This window comes from Cavia porcellus, unplaced genomic scaffold, assembly GCF_034190915.1.
Source record: "Cavia porcellus strain 051 isolate PalLab524CR breed Dunkin Hartley unplaced genomic scaffold, mCavPor4.1 scaffold_26, whole genome shotgun sequence".
Taxonomy (NCBI): Eukaryota; Metazoa; Chordata; class Mammalia; order Rodentia; family Caviidae; genus Cavia; species Cavia porcellus.
The window spans coordinates 53,336,896-53,358,287 of record NW_026947509.1 but is presented as its reverse complement, the minus strand read 5'-3'; the positions used below and the strand labels follow the sequence as shown (position 1 = coordinate 53,358,287).

The 21,392-nt window shown below is 38.6% G+C and overlaps 1 protein-coding gene across 5 annotated transcripts in view; it reads right to left on the bottom strand.

The window, feature by feature from the left end:
- Positions 1-21,392, bottom strand: part of LOC100728001 (X-ray repair cross-complementing protein 5) — a 116,869-nt gene that overhangs the window by 18,295 nt on the left and 77,182 nt on the right. For all 5 annotated transcript variants that reach the window (XM_023560157.2, XM_063237467.1, XM_063237465.1 and 2 more), the window contains one exon: positions 19,740-19,809. In XM_023560157.2, coding sequence (XP_023415925.1) covers positions 19,740-19,809 — 70 coding nt within the window. The remainder of the gene's footprint in view (positions 1-19,739; positions 19,810-21,392) is intronic.

Below are 21,392 nucleotides of genomic sequence, written 5' to 3'. Positions count from 1 at the left end.
ACAGAAATCATTCTAAATACTTAACCAGGGAACAGTGCAGGCAGTTGTTTCCCAGGTAGAGAGGAGCTGTAAGGTCGCCTGAGAATGGGGTTGTTAAACCCAGAGATTGCAAATATCACTCCCCCATCCACCAAGGACTCAGGGAGTGGGATTCAATAAAGCCCACGGATGCAACAGGAGGCAAGTCCGTGGAAGACAGGAAATGCTGCCCAACCCAGCAAGGCAGAAGGAGATACTCTGGTTTCTCCCTCCTCCCACCAATCTCCCACCAGTCTCACACTGGCTGAACTCAGCAGGAAGTCTTCAGACACAGAAGCTTGGGAAAGGCAAACTGCAAGGGTCAGGTCTCCCCTCACTCCCCTTCAAGACACAGTGCACACAGAGCAGGAGTGAGGAGAAGGGTTAAGGGTCACTCGACATGGCGTGGTACGAACTCAACAAGCACTGCCCCTGCGCTATTTAACTTAAATAAGAGAAGATAAAATTTATAGGGTCTTTTCTTCTTTCCAGTGAGGTGGCATATAATAAAATTCAATGTTACTGAAAAGACTCTTAAGCATATGTAAAAATTCCCAGCCAGTTAAGGTTTTTAAAGTTGTTTTCCTGCAAGAATAGAATTGTGTTTAAATACAAAAAAGTTACTTTCATTTCTACCAGAAATATCTTTAGAGGTATGGACATTCCCTTTTCTTCAAATTAAACATGGTGAAATGTAGCAAACAACTACTGTACGACCAGGTGAACACGACAGTATGTGATAAGAATTAGATGTCTTTGGCGTACATGTCCTCTCAGAAGTCAAATGTACTTCTAAATATTTAAGCACAAAAAGAAGGTATCAAAAATATTTTTCCTCAAAAGGACAAAAGACATACTGAATTATTTCTTAAATATTCTTTCTGCTTCCTTCTGAGAGTTTGAATGTAAGATGCCAAGAAGAATTTTTCCTAAATGTTTGTGTTCTTGCTCTGGTATTCTTTAGTTTCTGCAGTCTTTAATGAAACATTCTTATTAGAAAAAAAATCACTGGATGGCCACAAAAAGATCTGAGAACTATGGAATGAGCATAAGCCGTATGAACCTCACAGTGACTTTCAAGAGCTATCTTTGTTTTGGGGCTGGGGATTTAGCTCAGCGGCATAAGTGCCTGCCTTGCGAGGAGGCGGGGGTGAGTTCCATTGCCGGTACCGATAAAAAGGAAAAAGACAAAAAAAAAAGAGACCTATCTTTGTTTTGCAGCAGCGGGCCTCTGCAGCGGACAGAGCTCGGTTCTGCACTTTACCTTCCTGTCCTCCTTTCAGAAACGGTTCTGTTAGGCTCTCTGCCCGATGGTTTCTCAGCTAGCAGAAGTAGCCTGCCATTCTTATATGAGGAAAGGTCAGTAGAAATGACACGAGAGAATTCCACAGCCATAATATTATGCATGACCAATAGCACAGGAAATTAAACTAAGATATATAAAGTGTTGACCCCTCATAGTACTGCGTTATTATTATAGTGTTATTATTTTTCTTTCCAATAACTAAAAAACTCAAAACCTCACCATTTAAGCTCTACAAGTTCTGTCACAGCCCATTTTTTTCATGCCTAACGATTTTCTCATTAAATGCAGTAATTTCTTACAAATTGCACTAATAAAAATAAGGCCTGCTGGGTGTTTCCCCCCTTCTTTTAAATGCTGCCTTTTCATTGATGTGTTAAATTAAAACCCCAGGCAAAAAAGAGCAGAGTAAATGCAAAGTCTTTATCGTCAGAATCCATTCCTGAGATCACTCTCATTTTATTTTGTTTTTATTTGTAGTTCAAGTGTGGGTTAGCCAAAGAATGATACTGTAAGGCCTTTTCGCCTTAGCTCATAAAAATGATAGTATGAGCTAGCAAGAAACTAGAAAGATGATATCTAGTTATCTCACTGGCAGTAGGCTCACTTGATGTTAGAAAACATTATAACATATCATTTTTATTGAGCGAATATTTCTTATCTTAAATTGTTTGGCCATATGACCAAATCCATTCCCATGTCAGGTGGCAGATTTTAAGTTTCATGGTCAATGGATGGGTTCCATGACATTCTATGGTCTTATAGTACTTTATTAAAGACACGCACTTTAACCACTAAAGACCCACTAAACATGTCCCACAAAGCCTAGAGACCATCAATTAATATTTACAGGAAACATAGCAGTTAGATACAGATCAAAGTACAGCACTCTATTATAAGTAGTTTTTTTTTTTTTAATTCCAGAAAGAGTTGTATTTAAAGTACAAAATTAAGACGTGCTAACATAAAGAAAACTAAAGGAAGCCTTTCTCATTATACAAGCAAGTGATTTTTGGGGGGAGGAGGCTCACTTATGTAATGTATATGTCATACTCCTGAAAGACTATGGTGGTGGGTAGGAGCAAAGAATAGGAAGAGCAGAAAAACACTTGTTTCCACAAGTTTCCAGGGTCCTAACATTTTAAAATTTGGCAAAGCTTACTAAAATAAAAGTGATATTGAAGAAATAAAAATCTTACCATCTCCACTTGATCCTATTCCAGATGGGCAGTAGGAGGAAGGCAGGATACAAGATGACAGGGTTTGGTACTCTGGCAATTTTGTAGTATCTGTCTAGTTTTATACCTGAGTAGATGACATCAAACTAAAGCAGGAAGTGAGCAGAAGGAACCGAGTAGCCACAGTAACAGCGCAGCCAGGAGGAGACAGTCTGGAACAGGAGGCCAGTCTGCAGTGGGACCCAATTAAAAGTTGGTAATTGAATGGAATTAAAATTCATGTATCAGTTGAAGAGATACAGTGAGTAATGAGTCAGACTTCTCATCTAGGGAAGAAAGAGACAGCCACTGGTTGAATGTGCTTTTGTGAATGCTGGACGGGGAGGCAGCTTCAGTGTTTTACAATGTATCAAGAATTTGAGTCATTCTTGAAAAAAATATTAAGTACCAGAAATTTTAACACAACCTTATTCTACATGGCAAATTTGTCTAAAAAGAAAAAAATCAGTAAATACTGCTACCCTGTGTTTACATTATTCTTCCTAAGCAGCGCAGTCTTCTCTTCTCCCTTCCATTTTTTGATACTATGAAAAAGGTTTTATAATACGCTAGGGCTCAAAATATAAAAATAATACATTTTGCTAGTGGCTAAGATAAGGCTAAGACTTAGGAACAGAAGTATTCTTCTATAACGCAAAAATTCAAATGCTTGCTGCTCCCAATACAGCTTTGTTAAAATCAACAATGGAAACAGTAACTGACTGCCTATTACGGCTTATGTCTACATGTCCCCCCAAAGCCTCATGCAGATATTAAATGGGGCTTTTAAGAGGTGGCAGGATCTAGGGTGTGTGATGCTGTGATTAAACTGTGATGCTGGGATTAAGTGTGTGATGCTGGGATCAAGGGTCTGTGATTATTACATCAGTCCACTGATTAGCGTGGCATAGTTCTGGGTGTGGACAGTGGAAAGGCCCACCCTAAGTGTGAGGAGCACTGCCAAAAGAGCAGGCAGCCTGGTAGGGGTAAAGGGAAAGGCAGGCTGCTGCTGCTGCTGCTGCTTCACTGTCAGTTTGCTGCCTTCTGCCTGCCATGAACAGTTTCTCCTCTGCAATGCCCTCTGCCACGCCTCGCTGCCTTTGAGTCAGCCAGCTATGAAATGAAACCTCTACAAACTGTGAGCTACGACTCTGGATATTGGATCTTCTGTCTCAGCAATGAGAAAGGTAACTAAGACACTACTAGCCTCAGGACTCAGGGAACATAAAAATATATTCAGGTCATTTTGTCTTACTGATGGCAAACCAGCAACACCATCTTCTATGATAATCATACTACAAGAAAACTACAGCCGAGCATTGGTATCAAAGATATACTGGCTCTCAAATCATGGGTATCTCTTCATAGGGGAGCCTGAGGGTTAACAGAGAAGAATGGGTATTGTGTGTTATGTGTATACGTGTGTGTGTGTGTGTGTGTGTGTGTGTGTGTGTGTGTGTGTAGAATATCATGAACAAAAGGAGGAAAGCCAAGCGCCACAAAGGTATTCGCAGGAACACAGAGGACCATGGCCAGGAGTAGCAGCGCGAGACTGTAGAATGCCACAAAATGGTGACCTAGTTTTAAAGACATAAAGAATGACCAAGAAGGGCTGGCCCACAACTAAGTCTGTACTACAAGAGGTTAAATCTACACAAGCATGTGTTGCAGTGAAGCAGGATAATTAATGTAGGATGCTGGAGGGGACCAACGGTGAAATAAGGAAAGCCTAAGTTACTAGTAGTAGTTAGGGTAGGAAGAGACAAAACTGAGAGAAGTGAATCAGAAGCTATCAGAAAATAGAGGATTAGAAATGAATACATAGTGGTCAGAAATGATCACCAGTAAATTGAAAGGTCAAACAACAAGAGCATCGAAACAAAACTTATTTCTAAAGAAAGTCCCAGTAACATCCTAAGCACCAGGACAAGCTACCACTCAGGCTGCCGGCTCCCATGGGGTTCTTTTTATAGAACCCCTCTTATCCAGCCCAGGTTATCCCAACTTCCAACTCCATGAATTCCTCAGTTTCCTGCACTTCCATCTTGTCCTCAGACACTCCTTCCTTTCCTCCTTCCCTCTGCAGCTGTCGCCCTGCCATCTCTGTCCTGTATTCTTCTCTTTTCAGTAGGAAAACTACGGAAAGATCTTTCCCTCTAAGCCAATGGCAATCCCTTCAGTAGCTCAAGCCACACACTGAGGAGTCAACCCTGACCTTCTCTTGGTCCCTCACGCTATATTCAGATGATCAGCAAAACTGTCAATAGTACTTTCAAAACATATCAAGGATCTGACCTCGTCTCACTGTTTCTCCACTGCCACCCACACTGGGATTAATGCTAGCCTTGTAACTCACCTGACTATTTCAGACTTGCCCTTCCTGAATGCGGCACGAAATACAAGTCACATTATTCTCTTCAATGGTTGCTCATTTCACTCCACGTGTAAGCTGAAGGCTCTGTGTGGTATGTGCCCCAGCTACCTCTCTGATTTCTTTTCTGACTTCTTTCTTCCACCCACACTGGCTTCCTCGATGGGGAAGAAGCACAACCTCCTTGAGAGGAACACACTGCTCCTTCTGTCTGCGAAGCTGTCCCCACAGACATCCACCGGGTTCTCTCTTACCACTGTTCAACTGACAGCTGACACCTCAGTAGTGAGGTCTTCACTAGTCCTCTGCATAAAACCACAAGCCTATCTCGCCCCAGCATTGTGTATCTCACCACCCTGCTTTAATTTTTCTCTACAGTGCTGCCATGGATTGAATAGTATCCTCCCCAAATGCCCAGAATCTTAGAATGTGACCTAATTTGGAAGTAGGAGTCCTGCAGATGTAATTAGATGAGGTCATTAGGGGGGGTCCTAAACCAGTGGCACGGCTCTTTATAAAGAGATAAACCTGAATACAGACAGAGAGAACTCCATGCTGAGAGGGAAGGACAGACTAGAGTAGCATATCTGCAAGTCAAGAAATGTCACGGATAGCCACACAAAAAGCCACAATGGTCAGTGAACAGAAACTCTTCACAGTTCTCATAAGGAACCTACTTTGCCAAATCTTGATTCTGGATTTCTAGTCTTTCAAACTGTAAGAGTAAATGTCTATTGTTTTAAGCCACCCAATTTGTGGTACTTGGTTTCACTGATCCTCGGAACCTAAATAAATGCTTCTTACCATTTGATAGACACACTACTGTCTTATTTGTTTGTTCTTTGCATCTCTCCATAGTCACTGGCTCAGAGGAGGCATTCGACAAACATTTGCTAAAGAATTCATAATAGCTAAATTTTGGAAGCAGGCTGCATGTTCATCATCAGATGAATGGATAATGAAAATGTGGTATTTATACATAATGGAGTAGTACTGTGATATAAAGAAGGATAAATTTGAGTCATTTGTAGGAAAATGGATGAAACTGGAGACTATAATGTTAAGTCAAATAAATCAGACACACAAGCTTAAATATTGCATGGCTTCTCTTATATGAAAAACCCAAAGTATAAATAAATTTAAAAGCAAAATAAAAGATAACAGGAGACAGGAAGATAGATCTTTTGCAAATGGTAAGGGAACCAAGAGGTGGAACGAGGGGGAAGAGGAAAAAGAGATACAAAAATAATGAAAATGTGCTTTGCACATGTACTGACTTCCCATAATGAACGTAATCATTATGTACTGCAAACATGTACTAATAAAAATTTTTTTAAAAATCCAAAAAGCCTCCAAACATTTGCTCAGTGAATGAAAACATGGTCTGGGATTCGCTAATCTGCTCTTCTAGAAGCCTATGGAGTGAAGATGTCTTTTAGTTTTCTCACTTTAAACCCTACTCAGTACACTCAGTGCCTGCCATCACTTAGAGGAGCGACAGTCCAGAGGTCTTCTTTCATTCCCCTCTCCCTTAAATTTACAGAGAGGAGAACGGTTATGGTAAAGGTCTACGGAAGGGGAAATACTCCATGGTGTAAGCTCTTTTCCTTCTCTTAGAAAAAGGTGCCTGATCCCACAAAGCCTCTCTCTGTGTGTGTGAACACGTGCATGTGTGTGAGTGTGCATGCACACAGACACACAAGAGTGAGAGTGACAGACAGACAGGCTATGACTATGAATTACTATACCCTAAAACAATTAAACATCTTGATCACAATATAGAGCAATCACAGAGATTGACAGGGTTATTCCTATGAGGACAGTACGAAAGCAAGACAGAATGTGCCAATGGCAAGAGTTTTGAAGGTAGAAGACAATGAAGATATCGATTTTTAAAATTTTATACATTGTTTAACTGTTGGGAGCCGCTGAACTAATGATCATTCACGTTCATTGGTGCAGAGCCCAAAGCACAAGTACCCAAAGGGGAGCCCCCAAAGGGCACAGAGTACCCGAGAAACGCCCTGAGGGCATGAGTGCTAGAGGTGAGCAGAAGTTCCAGCCCTGAGAACAAGGGGCAGAAAAGGCTGGCCAGGTAAGCAAAGGGGCGTGACATGAAAAGTGTATAAACGCATTGCCGTGGGTGAGCAGTCTCTCTCTCCCAACTGGAGAAAGGACTCCACCTGACCCCAGCTTTCTGTTTCCATTTATTTTTTCATCCTCTCTCATCCTGCCCCCCAACCCTGGAACTAAGAGAGCTCTTGTGGCATGGACATACTATACCTTACTATTTGTACTTTTTCAAAAGACCGTCTAGTTACTTTTTAATGAGAGAAAGTCTAATATCAAATAAGTCATCTTAAAACATATATGGAAACTCTCATATAAATGATGTTTCTATTTCTAGTGAGATTGATTGATTGATTGATTTAGGTGCTGGGGATTGAACTCATGACCTTGTGTTTGCCAACCAGGTACTTGCCGCTAAGCTAAATCCTCAGCTCTAGTGAGTTCTAAATGAGAAGATAGTTTTCACGACCCTCAGAATACTTCTGTTTGATCCTTTTATTTCTTTTTTGTTTTATTCTTTCTGTACTATTTACTACATTTATTTATTACTCATATACTTAAAGTCAGTAGCAAAAAGGACTTTTGGAAATATTTTTTTATTATACTTTGTTTTTGTTTGTTTGATGATATTTTCTTTCATCTGCTGTCCTCAAAGAAGTTTACTGATTTGAATCAGACGGGTGACAGACAAATCTTTTTTTTATACCACGGACCGAACTCATGACCTCGTACTTGCAGGCAAGCACTTAGACCACCGAGCTAAATCCCTGGCCATGACAGGCAAATCTTATCTCTGGTTTTTGAATTCCGCTTTCCTTATCATCTCATACATTAAAAATTCCAGTGAATAAGTCTTGCTGGTTTCATTACAGGTCACCTAAGAGTATGACAAATGGGGCTGATTTACAGTTAGGTAGGAGTATGAAGTTCAGGTGTGCTCTTACACAGTAGGGTATATAGATAACAATAATGTACTGTATATTTCGAAAGGCTACAAGAAAGATTTTGAAAGTTTTTGCAATAGCGAAATAAAAATGTTTGAAAAGGCAGATGTGTTTAAGTTGATTTAAACACTGCACAATGTACTGAAACATCATTTTACCACATTAATATGTTCCATTTAAAGTATATGTCAATATTTTTAAATACTGAAAAAAGAAATGGATCAAGTACTTGGATAAGTGAGCCTTAATTATTCCATATGTATTTTTTTCTCAGTGTCTGAAACAATGTACCAAGTAAAATAGGAAAATGGTACAAAAGAAGAAAAAATGCGAAAATGGATGTATATATTTTCCACATATGTACACACTGGCCCAAGACTTCATATACTAGAATATCTACTGTCATTAAAATTACTTTTCATTTCTTACAAGTAATCAACCTTTGTGCTCTAACAAGTTCCTGAAATCTATGTAACTTCCTGTACTATGTTTACCTTCTACTAATATAAATGAACTCTTAATCCTGAAGCAGAAGATTTCAAACAATGCTAGGTAAGATTAGTTTTCTTTTCTTTTTTACAATACTGGAGACTTGGAACCCAGGATCTGCACACTGAGCTACATCTCCGATTTTTTATACTTTTTTAAAAATTTTTTTTATTTTATCGGTACCAGGGATCGAACTCACAACTGCACGCTTGCAAGGCAGGCACTTATGCCGCTGAGCTAAATTCCCAGCCCCTGATTTTTTATACTTTTTGAGATAGGGTCTTGCTAAATTACTAAATTTCCCAGGTTGGGACTGAACTTGTTATTCTCTTGCCTCAGTTCATCGAGTGCTGGGATTAGCGGTATAAGCTACCACGTCCATCTGTGTTTAGTTTTTTAAAGACTCCAATACCTGAAGACTTTTGTTTATAATATCCTCTATTACTCAATCTAACAATGTTTTCTTTATGGTACCTGGGGAAAAATACCTTGAGTCTCTTTTTTTTTTTTTTGTCTATTTCATTTTTATCGGTACCAGGGATCAAACTCACAACCGCCTGCTTGCAAGGCAGGTGCTTATGCCGCTGAGCTAAATCCCCAGTCCCTAGAGATATTTTTTAACAAACTGTGCTAAATTTGTTATCCCCACGTAAAACAATGAACATATATATCCCCTTATCTTTCACCAGTTCACAAAAATCAAATGTAGACTTACTTGTAAAAATCTAGAACTTTCAGAAGAAAACAGAGAAAAATCTTTGTGATTTAGGATAGGCACAGATTTCTTACATGCCTCCAATACAACAACCCAAAAGAAAAAAATGATAAAAGTAGACAATCAAATGTAAACACTTTATACTTTAAAAGACACTACTTTTTAAAAAGTCAAGCTACAGACTGGCAGAAAAATATGTGCAAATACTATTAGCTGATATGGGATTCATATTCAGAATATTTACAGAACTCACCTCATCTCAGTAATAAAAGAAATCCCAATAAAGGTGATCAATATATTTGAACAGACATTTTACAAAAAAAGATGTGAGTGGCTAAATAAGCATCTTAAAAAATCTAAAGTTTTCAAAGAATTACAAATCAACAACAATGAAGTACAAATACACAGCCAGTTTTACTTAGTTTCAGTTATCACTAACAAATGATTCACAACAGAAATGTTATCAGGTACCGCATATAAAGAAATGAAGCTCTCATGTTTTGCTGATGAGAATAGAAAATGACAAGCTACTTTTAAAGACTAACCAGGCTAAAAAGTTAAATTGTGGCCCAACAATAATACTCCCACCCAACAAAAGCATGCAAACATAGGTGTATGCAAATGTTCACAGCAGCACTAGTTTTAATAGTCCCAAACTAGAAACAATCCAAATCAAATGTGGCACATCCATACAATGGAATATTATTCAGCCATAAAAAGCAATGAACTATCAAGAGACACAGCAACACTAACAAACTTCAAAATATCATGCTAAATGAAACCAGATACAAAACACTATATTGAATGATTCCATTTATGTGAAAGTTCCTAAAAAGTCAAATCTCTTTTTCCTTAAAAAAAAAAAAATAACACATTGGTAGAAACAGTAAGGGGTTGTAAGAGGATGAAATGAAAGTTGATACAAACAACTGGGGAACTTCATAGGATAACGAAAATACTATGTAACTGGACTGTAGTGATAATGATACAACTCTTTATAAAGATTACAAAATTGAACTATACTTCACAGTAGGAAATTTTACTTCAACAAAGCTATCAAAAACTAGCAATAAATTAGTGCAAGTTATTAAAGAAATCTGCCAAGCTCTGCTATGGAGAGTAGGGAGATACTAGATATTTATCTCACAGAAAAATGAAGCTCAGACCACAAGTTTTACCCTCAATGTGCAAGAAAACACCTCTAAATTCCACAAGTAAGTAAAATATTAAAAGATTGCTTTTGTGTGAAGAATGGCTCTAATTTTTTTTAAAAAGTTATTTTTCTCCCGTTTGTAAAAATATCTATGGTGATAATATTCTTAATCCTTGTTGAAACTATGTTCTATACCTGAACCAAATGCTCTTCCTTCTTCTGGCCAAAGAAACACACAGATCTGTCTGTCTGTCTGTCTGTCTGTCTATCATCTATTTTTTTTTTAAAGTTGTCTGTAAACGTACAATAGCAAGAGAAAAAACTAACTCTGCCAAATTATACTTGCCACTTCGTTCTGTGTCAGCATATTTTTGGCCTTGGGCTTGCAGTTTGAAGGGAGAGGACCAAAACACTTTTATTACATTTAAGTGGGACTCCAAGCTGTTTCCTAGCTCCTCTTAACACACTTCAGCTGATTAATGCCTGTTTTAACAAAAGCCTCTATCCTTTCCTAAACATTTTAATTGGTTAAGAGCTTTTGCTGTTTGTCATAAGCAGTCACTTTAAGTCATGGATTAAAGCAGTTTGCACATAAGCACAATCCGAAATCAGTTTCCTTTTCAATCAGCTGGGCTTAAGAAGCCATCTTGAAGACAGCCCAACTGAAGGAGAAGTGCAAGGGCGGAGCAGTGCCCTCATGACAATGACCTACCAGGCAAGGAAGACACAAAATTTAGAGGAATTAGAAAGAAAAACCCAAACTGTCACGAGTAAGTACTTTGTGAAGCTTTCTGACTCCCAAATCACACTCACACACTTACTACAAGGGACGACCAAAAGACAGTTGGATGATACATTTTTTTCTTATAAGCACTTCAGAATACTGCACTGCATTAGAGCTGCCTGTGGGTTTCGTGCCTTGTTACAGTGACAGTGAAGGGCATCAACACAAGCTGAGGGTCCAGAATGTGAAATCGAGGACTCTGGGCTTTTCTGGTTGTTTTAACAAGGGAAGGTGTTCATAAGATCCACATTTTCAGCCAGGGAGAAAGACAGCTTTCCCATTTTCAACATAAAAAGAGAAAAATTACTCAGCAGGTTTAAGACAAACCACTTTATTACATAGCATGAGAAAACAAAACGCAAGGAGAAAACAGAATCGCTGTGGTATATTACACACAGACTTCCTTGAATGCTCTCCGGAGAAATCTGAATGTTCACTGAGAACATAATGATCACATTCGCTCTCATTTTTATGATACCAGTCATCTTTCTTTCTTACAGGATAGGCGGGACACATTTTCCAAGAGTCATACCCTATAATTAGGGATATTCTAATACATGGATAAGACAGGAACTTGAAACAATTTTAGAAAGAGTAAGAAGGATGGAAGCCTTTTATGAAGAGCTGAAAAATTAAAATACTTTGGTAATGGTTATGTGTGCATAATAGTCTCTGGTTCCTATGTCATGTCTTTTTTATTTTCTCATCGTTATTGCAACCTTTACTTCAATGATTTCATTTTAATTATTTGGCTGATGAGTTTTATATTAAAATGCACACTTCAAGGTAGTGCTGTGTGCCATCTAATGATAGGTGTGCAACCAATGAAGACAGTCACAAGAGACCATGAATGAGCACTCTGACAGATCCAGTGTCTTCTACACACTTGCCATATCTGTGGAAAGTCACCCCAACTACTCTAGCCCTCCATCCAGCGCATGCAACACGAACTAGACCCTAAGGGCCACTGATGTGTAATTACTATGTTAAATAATGATACATCTTTTCAGCACGTGTCCTCCAGGATTCTAAACCAACTGATTTTTTCATTAGAATGAGATGACTTGTCTTAATTAGTGAGGCAAAAAATAAGGCTGGATCATGCAATTCTGGGTTTAACAATTTAAAATGAATCAAAAAGTAACCAGTAAAGAAAAAATAAAAACGGTTAACAAAAACATAAAGTATAGTAACAACCTCTAGAATACATTTACTGTATTTTCTCCTTCATGACTAGATACACTGATGTTATTTTGACAAGAGATTAAAAACATATGTCAACTTGTTTTTTAAAAAATTCTGGAGGTCTGAAGAGGTTTAAAAATTTAGTAATTATATTTAATATTTCTTTAAAATGCTCAGGATTTATTTTTCTTAAACTGATCAGCTCTGTACAAATTTATATCTGGTGGAATGGGAGAACAGAAAAAAAGGGGAGAATTGTTTGATGGAGAAAATAGAGAAAACATAGAATACGTGAAGCAGATTCAAAGAGATTATCAGGAAACTAAAAACTATTGAAAGCTGGCATAACAGCTTGAAAGAAACTAAGGATAGATTATCTGAACTGGAGGACAGATTTTTAAGATGGGAGCATGAAATGAAAAACTTCTTAACAATAACAAGAAACAAACAGCAATAATACAAAGGCTAGAAGATGATAAGAGGATCTATAACTTAAGAATTAAGAACATAAAACAAGAAGTAGGGACTCAAACAAACGAACTACAAAAGCTATTCACAGAAATAATACAGGAGAATTTCCCTAATTTAGCAAATGGTAAAGATACTCAGATGTATGAGGCATACAAGACCCCAGCCACCTACAACCCAAACAGAGCTACACCCAGGCATATAATAATCAAAATTCCAGAAATCCAATATAAGAACAGAATATTAAAAGCCATCAGAGACAAGAAACAGATCACTTACAAGGGAACACCCATCAGAATTACAGCAGACTTCTCGGCACAAACCATCTAATCATGAAGAGTATAGGGGGAAATAATTCAAGCTTTGAAAGATAATAACCTCCAGTCAAGATTGATATATCCTGCACAACTGTCCCTAGAAACTGATGGAAAAACAAGGTGCTTCCAGGATAAAGAGGAACTAGGGGAATTTGCAACCACCAATTCAACTCTACGGAGATTACTGCAGGATATTCTAAAAATGAAAAATACAAAGATTCCAGAAACAGTGGCAGAGTGGCCACAATGAATGGAGCAGAAAGCGAAATGAAGAAGACAAACTGACAACTAATGACAGAAAAAGAGCTCAACAGAAATGAGGCAGAGAAGGTTGGATGGTAAGAACAGCCATTTTGGAGAAAATAAGACATCATAATAGGTAATGCTGATTTAATATCCTCTTGTTTTGAAGTCCCATCAAGCTTTTGTTCTTCTGTCTCCATCGGTTTTAACGTGTTATATCTTATTGGATTTTATTATATGTGATAATATAAACAAAAACTTTTATAGACAAGGAGATTATACAGAAACCATTGTTCATTTTCTGTTAGTTGATTCTAAATACCCTGTAATACTGTCATTCTCTTGAACGGTTTTACATTGTCTTGATATGTTTGATGCTACAGTATACGAAGTTATACCCAAAGATTATAAGGGAAGAGACACTATGGTAACTACTATTGTGTCGAGATTGTCTTGTGGTAAAACACTATTTTGCTTAAATGGCTATGTTTTGACCTGCACTGTTTTGTTGTTATGCTCTCTTTTTTATCTCAATCTCCTTTTTATTATCTACTTTTTCATTTTTATCCTTTTAATTAAAAGAAAAATAAATAAAAAATAGGATATATTATAGTAACCCACTTTGATTTCCTATTAACTTGATTTGAAACTCTGTATTGCTCTCACCATCTTGTTTTGACTGATTTTCCTCTATTATGTTATGCTTGATAGTACCAAGTTTGAAAGTATAGACAATAACTATTGTCATGGTTTACGTTTGTGTATCCCAGGCCTCATGAGTTTGAATTGTGCATTTGTGATTCGTTCATTGCCTAGTGCTTGGATTGATGGTGTTATTCCTACACCCAACTTGGGGGTGGAGCCAGGATGTGATGTAATGGCAGGAAGAAGGTATGTCTTTCTCTTTGCTGGTTCGAGCTTGCTGTTCAGCCACGCCCGCCTGTCTTGGAGCCAAGTGAGTGTGGACTGAAACCTCCAAAAGCTGTAAGAAATAAACCTTTCCTTTCCCAACTTTGGGCATCAGGTATTTTGTCTCAGCAAGGAGTAAAAGGTAACTAAGACAACTATGAAGACAATAAGATTCATTGTGACGCCCATTCTGGTTGACTATTATCTTCTTTTGAAGTCCTCTAATGTCTCCAAGGTTTTGGTTTTATTGGCCTTATTCTTTACTGTTTTGTTCAATTTTATGATGATATAGGCAATTCTTTTTAAGATAACAAGAGGCATTATGGTAACCATTGTTGATCACCTTGTATTTTGTTTTTACATTATGTATTATGTCCATCCTTTTGATTTGACTGACTCTGTCCTGGTATGTCACATTTGGTTTTACTTTCTTCAAAAAAAAAGTAATAAGAACTGTGGGAGTAATAAAACCCAAAATGTGTAATTGTCATTGTACAAAAGAAAGGAAAAGAAAGTTCTGTAAAAGATATAACTGCATATATATTTAAGTGTATAAGATGGATAACCATATTACTGAGTTTTGTTGGATCACTGATCAGAACTGTTTGCAGTCTCACTGTTTGAAAGTCCCCTCTATATGCTTTAATTTTGTAACTTCAACAACTATTTCTAAGATGACAATATGTAATTAACTAGTGATTTCCTATTGTTTATTTTTTCTGAAATTCTGTATATCTTGTACCTTTTTTCTGTTTTTTTTTTTCTTTTTTCTCCTTAAATAAAATTTAAAAAAAAATTGTATCTGCTTATCTGGACAGACATATGATAGGTAACTCATACTCAAGATCACATAAATCCAAACCAATTATACACATGTACACACACATGCATGTACACACCACACACAGAGAAAATTTCTCCTACACTACAGTCCTAAAGGATATTCAATTTGGGGTTGCATAAAATCACATGATCTGTGTAAGTAAATCGCTCTGTACATGAGACAGTGCTACGTTACACAAAAACAAAATTGAAAAAAAGTTTATTTGGCTTTGATGAATAACACAATTTTACTACTAATTTTAGCATATTTTACCTAGTGCTAAGAGAACTTGTAAAGTCAATTTGAGGAAATATCTTTTAAAGTTAAAGAAAGGCTTTTTATGAGTGAGAAGAAGGACAAACACAAAATCAAACAGACTTGTGTGAGAGTTGATCCAAAGTAAAAAGAAAGAAAAATGAGAGAAATACCTCAGCAGTCACAGAATAAACTGATCATTTACTAATCAGATAGGTGCAAACTGCTACTCACTTGTCATAATGATAAATCTAATGCTAAGCAGCAGCTGTTTGAGGGTTTGTACCCTCTTGCAGGATATCATCGCAGTTTGTCTATTGTTATGCTTACGTGAATGCACCTTGGTATGATGCAGCTCTGCTACTGTCACTATTCAGAACCCTAGCATAGACTCTGAGACACGAAACAAAGGACCATGAAAGAGAACTGTCCTATAAAATAAGTAATGTCCCATTCTATTTGCTGTCTCCATATATCCATCTTTTCTGACAGGCTCCAAGACACTTATTCCTGACACACCAAGAACACTGTAGCTATTTTATATAATGTCTCATTCTCAGTGGGAATTTACAAATCCAGACTTATCTCAATCACACAGTAATTGTGTGCAGGCCTGAAATAATACAGCTTCAGTTTCTCCTCCAATTTGCTGCCTAACTTCTCATCATTTTAGCGCTCTTCCAGAGCAAAGTAAAAAAGGGCAAGGAGTCAGAAATCACAGGATATTCTCCAACAGCACTGCTGAGGAGCTGGGTGGAAGAATACATTCAAACAAGCAGACAGACTCGACTGGAGCGCTGAGAACTGAGGGGAACCCACAGCCACATCAAAGATGATGGAGACACTGTCACTTATGAATAGTGTGTGTAGCGAAATGTCCCTACTTTCACAACTCATAGATCATTACTATCGACACCTCCATGGCCAAGAACCTCTCCACTGAAAACTGTGGAAACAGAACAACAGGACAGATAGGGAGGGAAGAGGAAAGGGACTGAAAAAGAAAGGTCCCTGAGTGGTACCAAAGATAGCCCACAGAAGCACCAGCAGCCAGGAAAGCCATGTTGCCTGGGATTCAGAACGTGAGCTATCTCCTCTGCCAATAAAGTTAGAACAAGAAACACCTCACTGAAAACCAGAAGGTAAGCAAGTACATAGCTGGTAGCTTCCAAATGTAGACTGCTAAAATCAGGAGATGATATCACTATACACTCAGTATGACTATGCTACAATTAGGGCCATCAGTATAGCCATGCCCTGCTTTAGTTTTTATCAATAGGTAAAATAGCCAAGTTCTACCCAAGAGTAAAACAATCTTACCAACTATCTATCGTTAGTTACACTTTTGACAACTGAATCAAAAAGAGTCTAGATGATTCTTCCCGCCCTAGACAGAAGTCTCTTGTAAAGAAAAATAAAGGAGATCACTACCAGGAAGGCCACTTAAAATTTGGAGAAAGATTCTCTCATAGACAAGGGAAGTAAGTCTTGACTCATAAAGGGCCTTGCACTCAAGACTGCTTGAAGCTCAGGGGTGTCTAAGGACACCTGAAGAGGTGACCCTGCTTGTCCTAACACAGGCACACAGTGGGATATAGTTAGTTATGTAACCATCACTCAGCACAAGTAAACATACATGCAGTGGTTACAGAACTATAAAAGAAAGTAAATATTAGACAACAACGTGCATGTAGAAGAATTACACAATAAAGACATAGGTGGTTTTTGCACTTTTACTGTCTGCTCCATTCCACGCTGCCTGCTGTTGTTACTGATGTGCGCAGACATGTGTTCTTTAACCTTGGGACCTCACCTGCAAAAGTCTCCCTTAGCCCCCCACCTCCCAGCAAGCTGACACCCTAGTAAAAAGATAACCAAGCAAAAGAACAAAAGGAGAACTAGCTATAAAGACACAAAATTTCTGGAGCTGGACACAAGGATGATAAAAAAAAAAAAAGCCATGTGAGCGCCACAAAGGAAAATTAGTGGCCAAGTGGGTATCCGACCTTTCTGAAAAAGTGTTCTGTGGAAAGTGTGGGTTTTGTAGCATCACATGAGAGCTCTGATTCACCAAGATCTAGGTGGGGATACAGAGGACATGCACTACCACACTAATAATGTGCTAGGACTGGAAGTCACATGTCATGGTTTATGTCAGTGCCCCATCCCCAAGCCTCATGCAATCATGGACACAGCCAAATCTAGCATTTGTGATTGGTTCATTGTGTAGACTCGGATTGGTGGTATGTGTGCTACACCCACCCCGGGTGCAGCCAGCATACAAAATACTGTGGGGAAGAAGGCGTGTCTCTCTTTCTCTTGCTGGTTTGCCTTGCTATTTGCAGTGGCCATGAACCTCTGCACCCCAGATATGCCACCCTGCCTTGGAGCCAGCTGCGTATGGACTGAAACCTCTAAGAACTGTTAAGAAATAAACCTTTACTTTCCTAATTTTAGGCATCAGGTATTTTGCCTCAGCAATGAAAGAGAAAAGTAACTAAAACATCACATTCAGCATGAAAGACAGAACTCGTCAAAGTCTCACCTGCAGATAACCACAAAGTTTTAGATATATAAACTTATGTCTCTCTACCAGTTTTCCCTTAACAAAATACAGACCTAGCTTTCCCAGAGTGTTAAAGGTGCTGATATTTGTGGTCACTGGGGACATGTACAGAAGGCTGCACCCCTGTGTAAATTCATTCAATTCCTGTCCCTCTTCTTCCCTTCTCCCGCCCTTTTCCTGAACTAGCTCCAGGTTTTCTCCATCTATGAAGTTAAGTCAATTCTCCTTCTTCTCAAGCCTGAACACTGACACTGGCTAACCACCAAACCCACGGACAGAGATTCATATTCTCCTCTAGGAACACAAAGTATTTTCCCAACAAGAACAATTCTCTCTTTCAGAAGATTCTCTAGCTACTACAGTGCTAACATTTTCACTACTTCCTCATGGGACTTTGTGGGACTGTTAGGCAGGGGAAATGACACAAAACACCAAAGTGCTAGCTCAAAGCCTTGCACATGGCAGAATGAAGTAAATACTGGATACCACATGATAACCATCACAGCTAGATTTAATTCCTAATAAAAACATACCTATACCAGCGCAGGAGACTAATCACTTACAGGGAGAGGATCCTGGACCCTGACTGGTTGAGGTAACTGAAAACAACCAATTAAAGCTAAGAATTCTAAATCTTTCTTCAAAGCCACAACAATCATGATAGATAGCAGGGGACAACAGCTCGTCTGCCTTCTTCCAAACAGTTACAGTACACAGCCAAACAGCAGCCCACTACCACGCAGTAAGTCTCTTTGATCACTGCAATCCATGCAAGAAGGAAATTCTAAGCACTGCTGCCACCAATCTTTCTGGAAAATTCACTTTGAATTCTGGATTTCCTTTGATAATGATACAAAGTTTTTGTTGTATGTTACAGCTCAAACCTTTTCTCTAATATGGCAACTCCTATAATTCTTCCTGCATCTCAAAACACAAAACATACACAGCCCAGTGAAGACTGCAGATTAATATGATGACAAAGTTGAACTTCCTCAGGAAATTCTCATGGTTTGGCCTTTGGCATTCCTGCCAACAAGATCTGACCTGATAGACTGCTCTCTCTGAAGCTCAGCTGGTGGACAATTGCTTTGGGTGACAGCACAGTAAGTCTGGGCATCTTGCCAGATTCCTGGAGCATCAGTTAGCAAGGCACCTTAGACGTGCCAAGCAGCAGTGTTTCTAGGCATTTAAGAGTCAGTTTTCTTCCTTAAATGCCACCAACTTAGAAGAGCAAGTTTTGTGCGTACATGAACACAAACACACACAGAAGGCGGCTCACCAGCAGGCCTTAGTTTGGTGAGCAAAACTGAAGGAATATGTGGTACCACAAACCTGCATGATGAATCACTGCCAGCTGCCCTCTACAGGGTGAATGAAGAGGAACCTGAATGCAGTCAAGTGAATGAGTATTGATCCCAGACCCTCCATCCATCGTCAAAAGCTGCTTTGATATCAACCCCAGCCTAAATGGAATTATAGGTGATATCTGGTAAGAATAATGTGAGGAAGCAATCAATTTGAGAAGCATCAAATCCAGCGCAGCAACAAGGTCTTTCAGGAACCACTACAACTGTAGTCCTGAAAACTCTCAGGACTACAACAAGAGTTGTGTTGTCACTGAAAATAGACAATACGATCCAAGCTTATCCCAAAGACCCCAAAGACCTTCAAAACAGTAGAACTAAAAGTCCCATGGTTCTGGTCCAAAGTTTCTGTAACAGGGAGAGCTGCTCTTTCTTTAGGCAAGCTGCATTTATTCTCATGTGTGCATCATGTTGCCTCATGAATCTTAACAAGAGAAATCACCAAATCAGTAAAGATAAATATTGTATGCAGCACTGCGCTAGACTTTAAATTAGCCTAATTAAGTACCCTCTCTTGAATGCCAACCCATTGGCATGCAACTCACCTTCCTCAAAGCTAGCATTCTTCTGTCTCACCAGTGCACGGAAGTTTTCAGCAGGATTCACACTCCCAACCTGGAATATCACAGACAACGAACCTGTGGTTTACGTCTTTCATTGGCAGCACCCCACGCAATACAGTATGCCTTAATGTAGTACAAGTGCTCTTAAAGACAAACAGAAGGCCATTTCTGAGACTGTCATTTCCAGGGCTCTGATAAACGCTAGCAGATTTAAGTGGTCACATAGTTGGCCCGTCTACTTTCACTCACCTTCCTTTATGTAAAACACTAACTTGCTTCCAGGGGTCAAAAAATACAAAACACTAGGTCCCAGCCAGCTCAGCTTAAAGGCTCTATGTGGTACCAACTGCCTATGTATCCTGATACCCAACCAATTAGGAAGAGGAGGATGCGTTAGTGTGGGGGTCACACTAAATGTACTTGTCTCACTACGATGACATGAGAAATCACAGCACAATGCTTGATTCACTCAACGACCCCTTTGGGAGACTGCTGCTGGCCCATAAGAATTGAAGTTTTGGTAGAATACACAAAAATGCCCAAGCTGAACATGTTCCTAACAAGTAAAAGCAGATCATATACAAAGACTTCCTGCAGTCCAGAGGGGAAAGTGCTACAGGGGCAGGTTTCAAAGATGCAACTCTTACCCATTCTGTATGGCGCTCTCTGTCTTTAATCTGCTGGTCCCAACTCTACAGGGCCTAAGTATCACTAAGCTCACAGGGAAGAAAACAATGAGGTTCCTATTAGGGCTGGTGAACCTTAGTACAAAATGTACTGTTTCTGTTTTGTTTTACAATAGCAAGCAGAAAAGCTCTTGGAACAAAAAAGATCATGAGTTTTTCCTACATTATAAAATATCCAAATGAAATCCAAATCACTTTATAAAAATTATTTTTCTATTAACTTTTTTTCTCTTGATAATGGGAATTGAACCCAGAGGCTTCTCATTCAGCTACTTCCCAGTCCATTTTATTTTATTTTTATTTTGAGACAGGCTCTCACTAATTTGCCCAAGCTGGGTTTGAACATGTCTCAGCCTCCCAAGAGTACTGGAATTATAGGTATGTGCCACCATGCTCCGCTTCAGACATTCAGCTTTTCTGAGAGTATTTCTGCTTGACATGACCATAAATGCACACGTTAGTGCCCACCTTCCTTGCTACTGCAATTTACCAATAAGAAACAATTTTTAAAACCCACTGACTCAAAATAATACTGCTTACAATAAGGTAATCTTTTCAAGACCCAAAAACCTTCTCATTAAATGAAGTCTTAAGTGTCAAAATACTTGGCTTAGGAAATCTTCAACTTGTGAATCCTGGTTCTGAAGTTGTGTATTAGAAAAGATGCAGGAAAGTTATATTAACTTAAATTTTAAGTACTTAGAGAGTAAGACACACATCATTCACCCTCACTTATTGTTTTGACTAAAGAAAACCTGCAAAATAAGGCCAACAAAAAAAATCTGTACAAAAAGTGCTACCAGTATACTAAGAGATTGAGGCAGGAGGATCTCAAGTTTAAACTCAACCTAAGTAACTCAGTGACTTAGTGAGATCCTATTTCAAAATAAAAAATAAAAAAGGGCTAGGGCTATAGCTCAGTGCAAAATACCTGGGTTCAATACTCAAT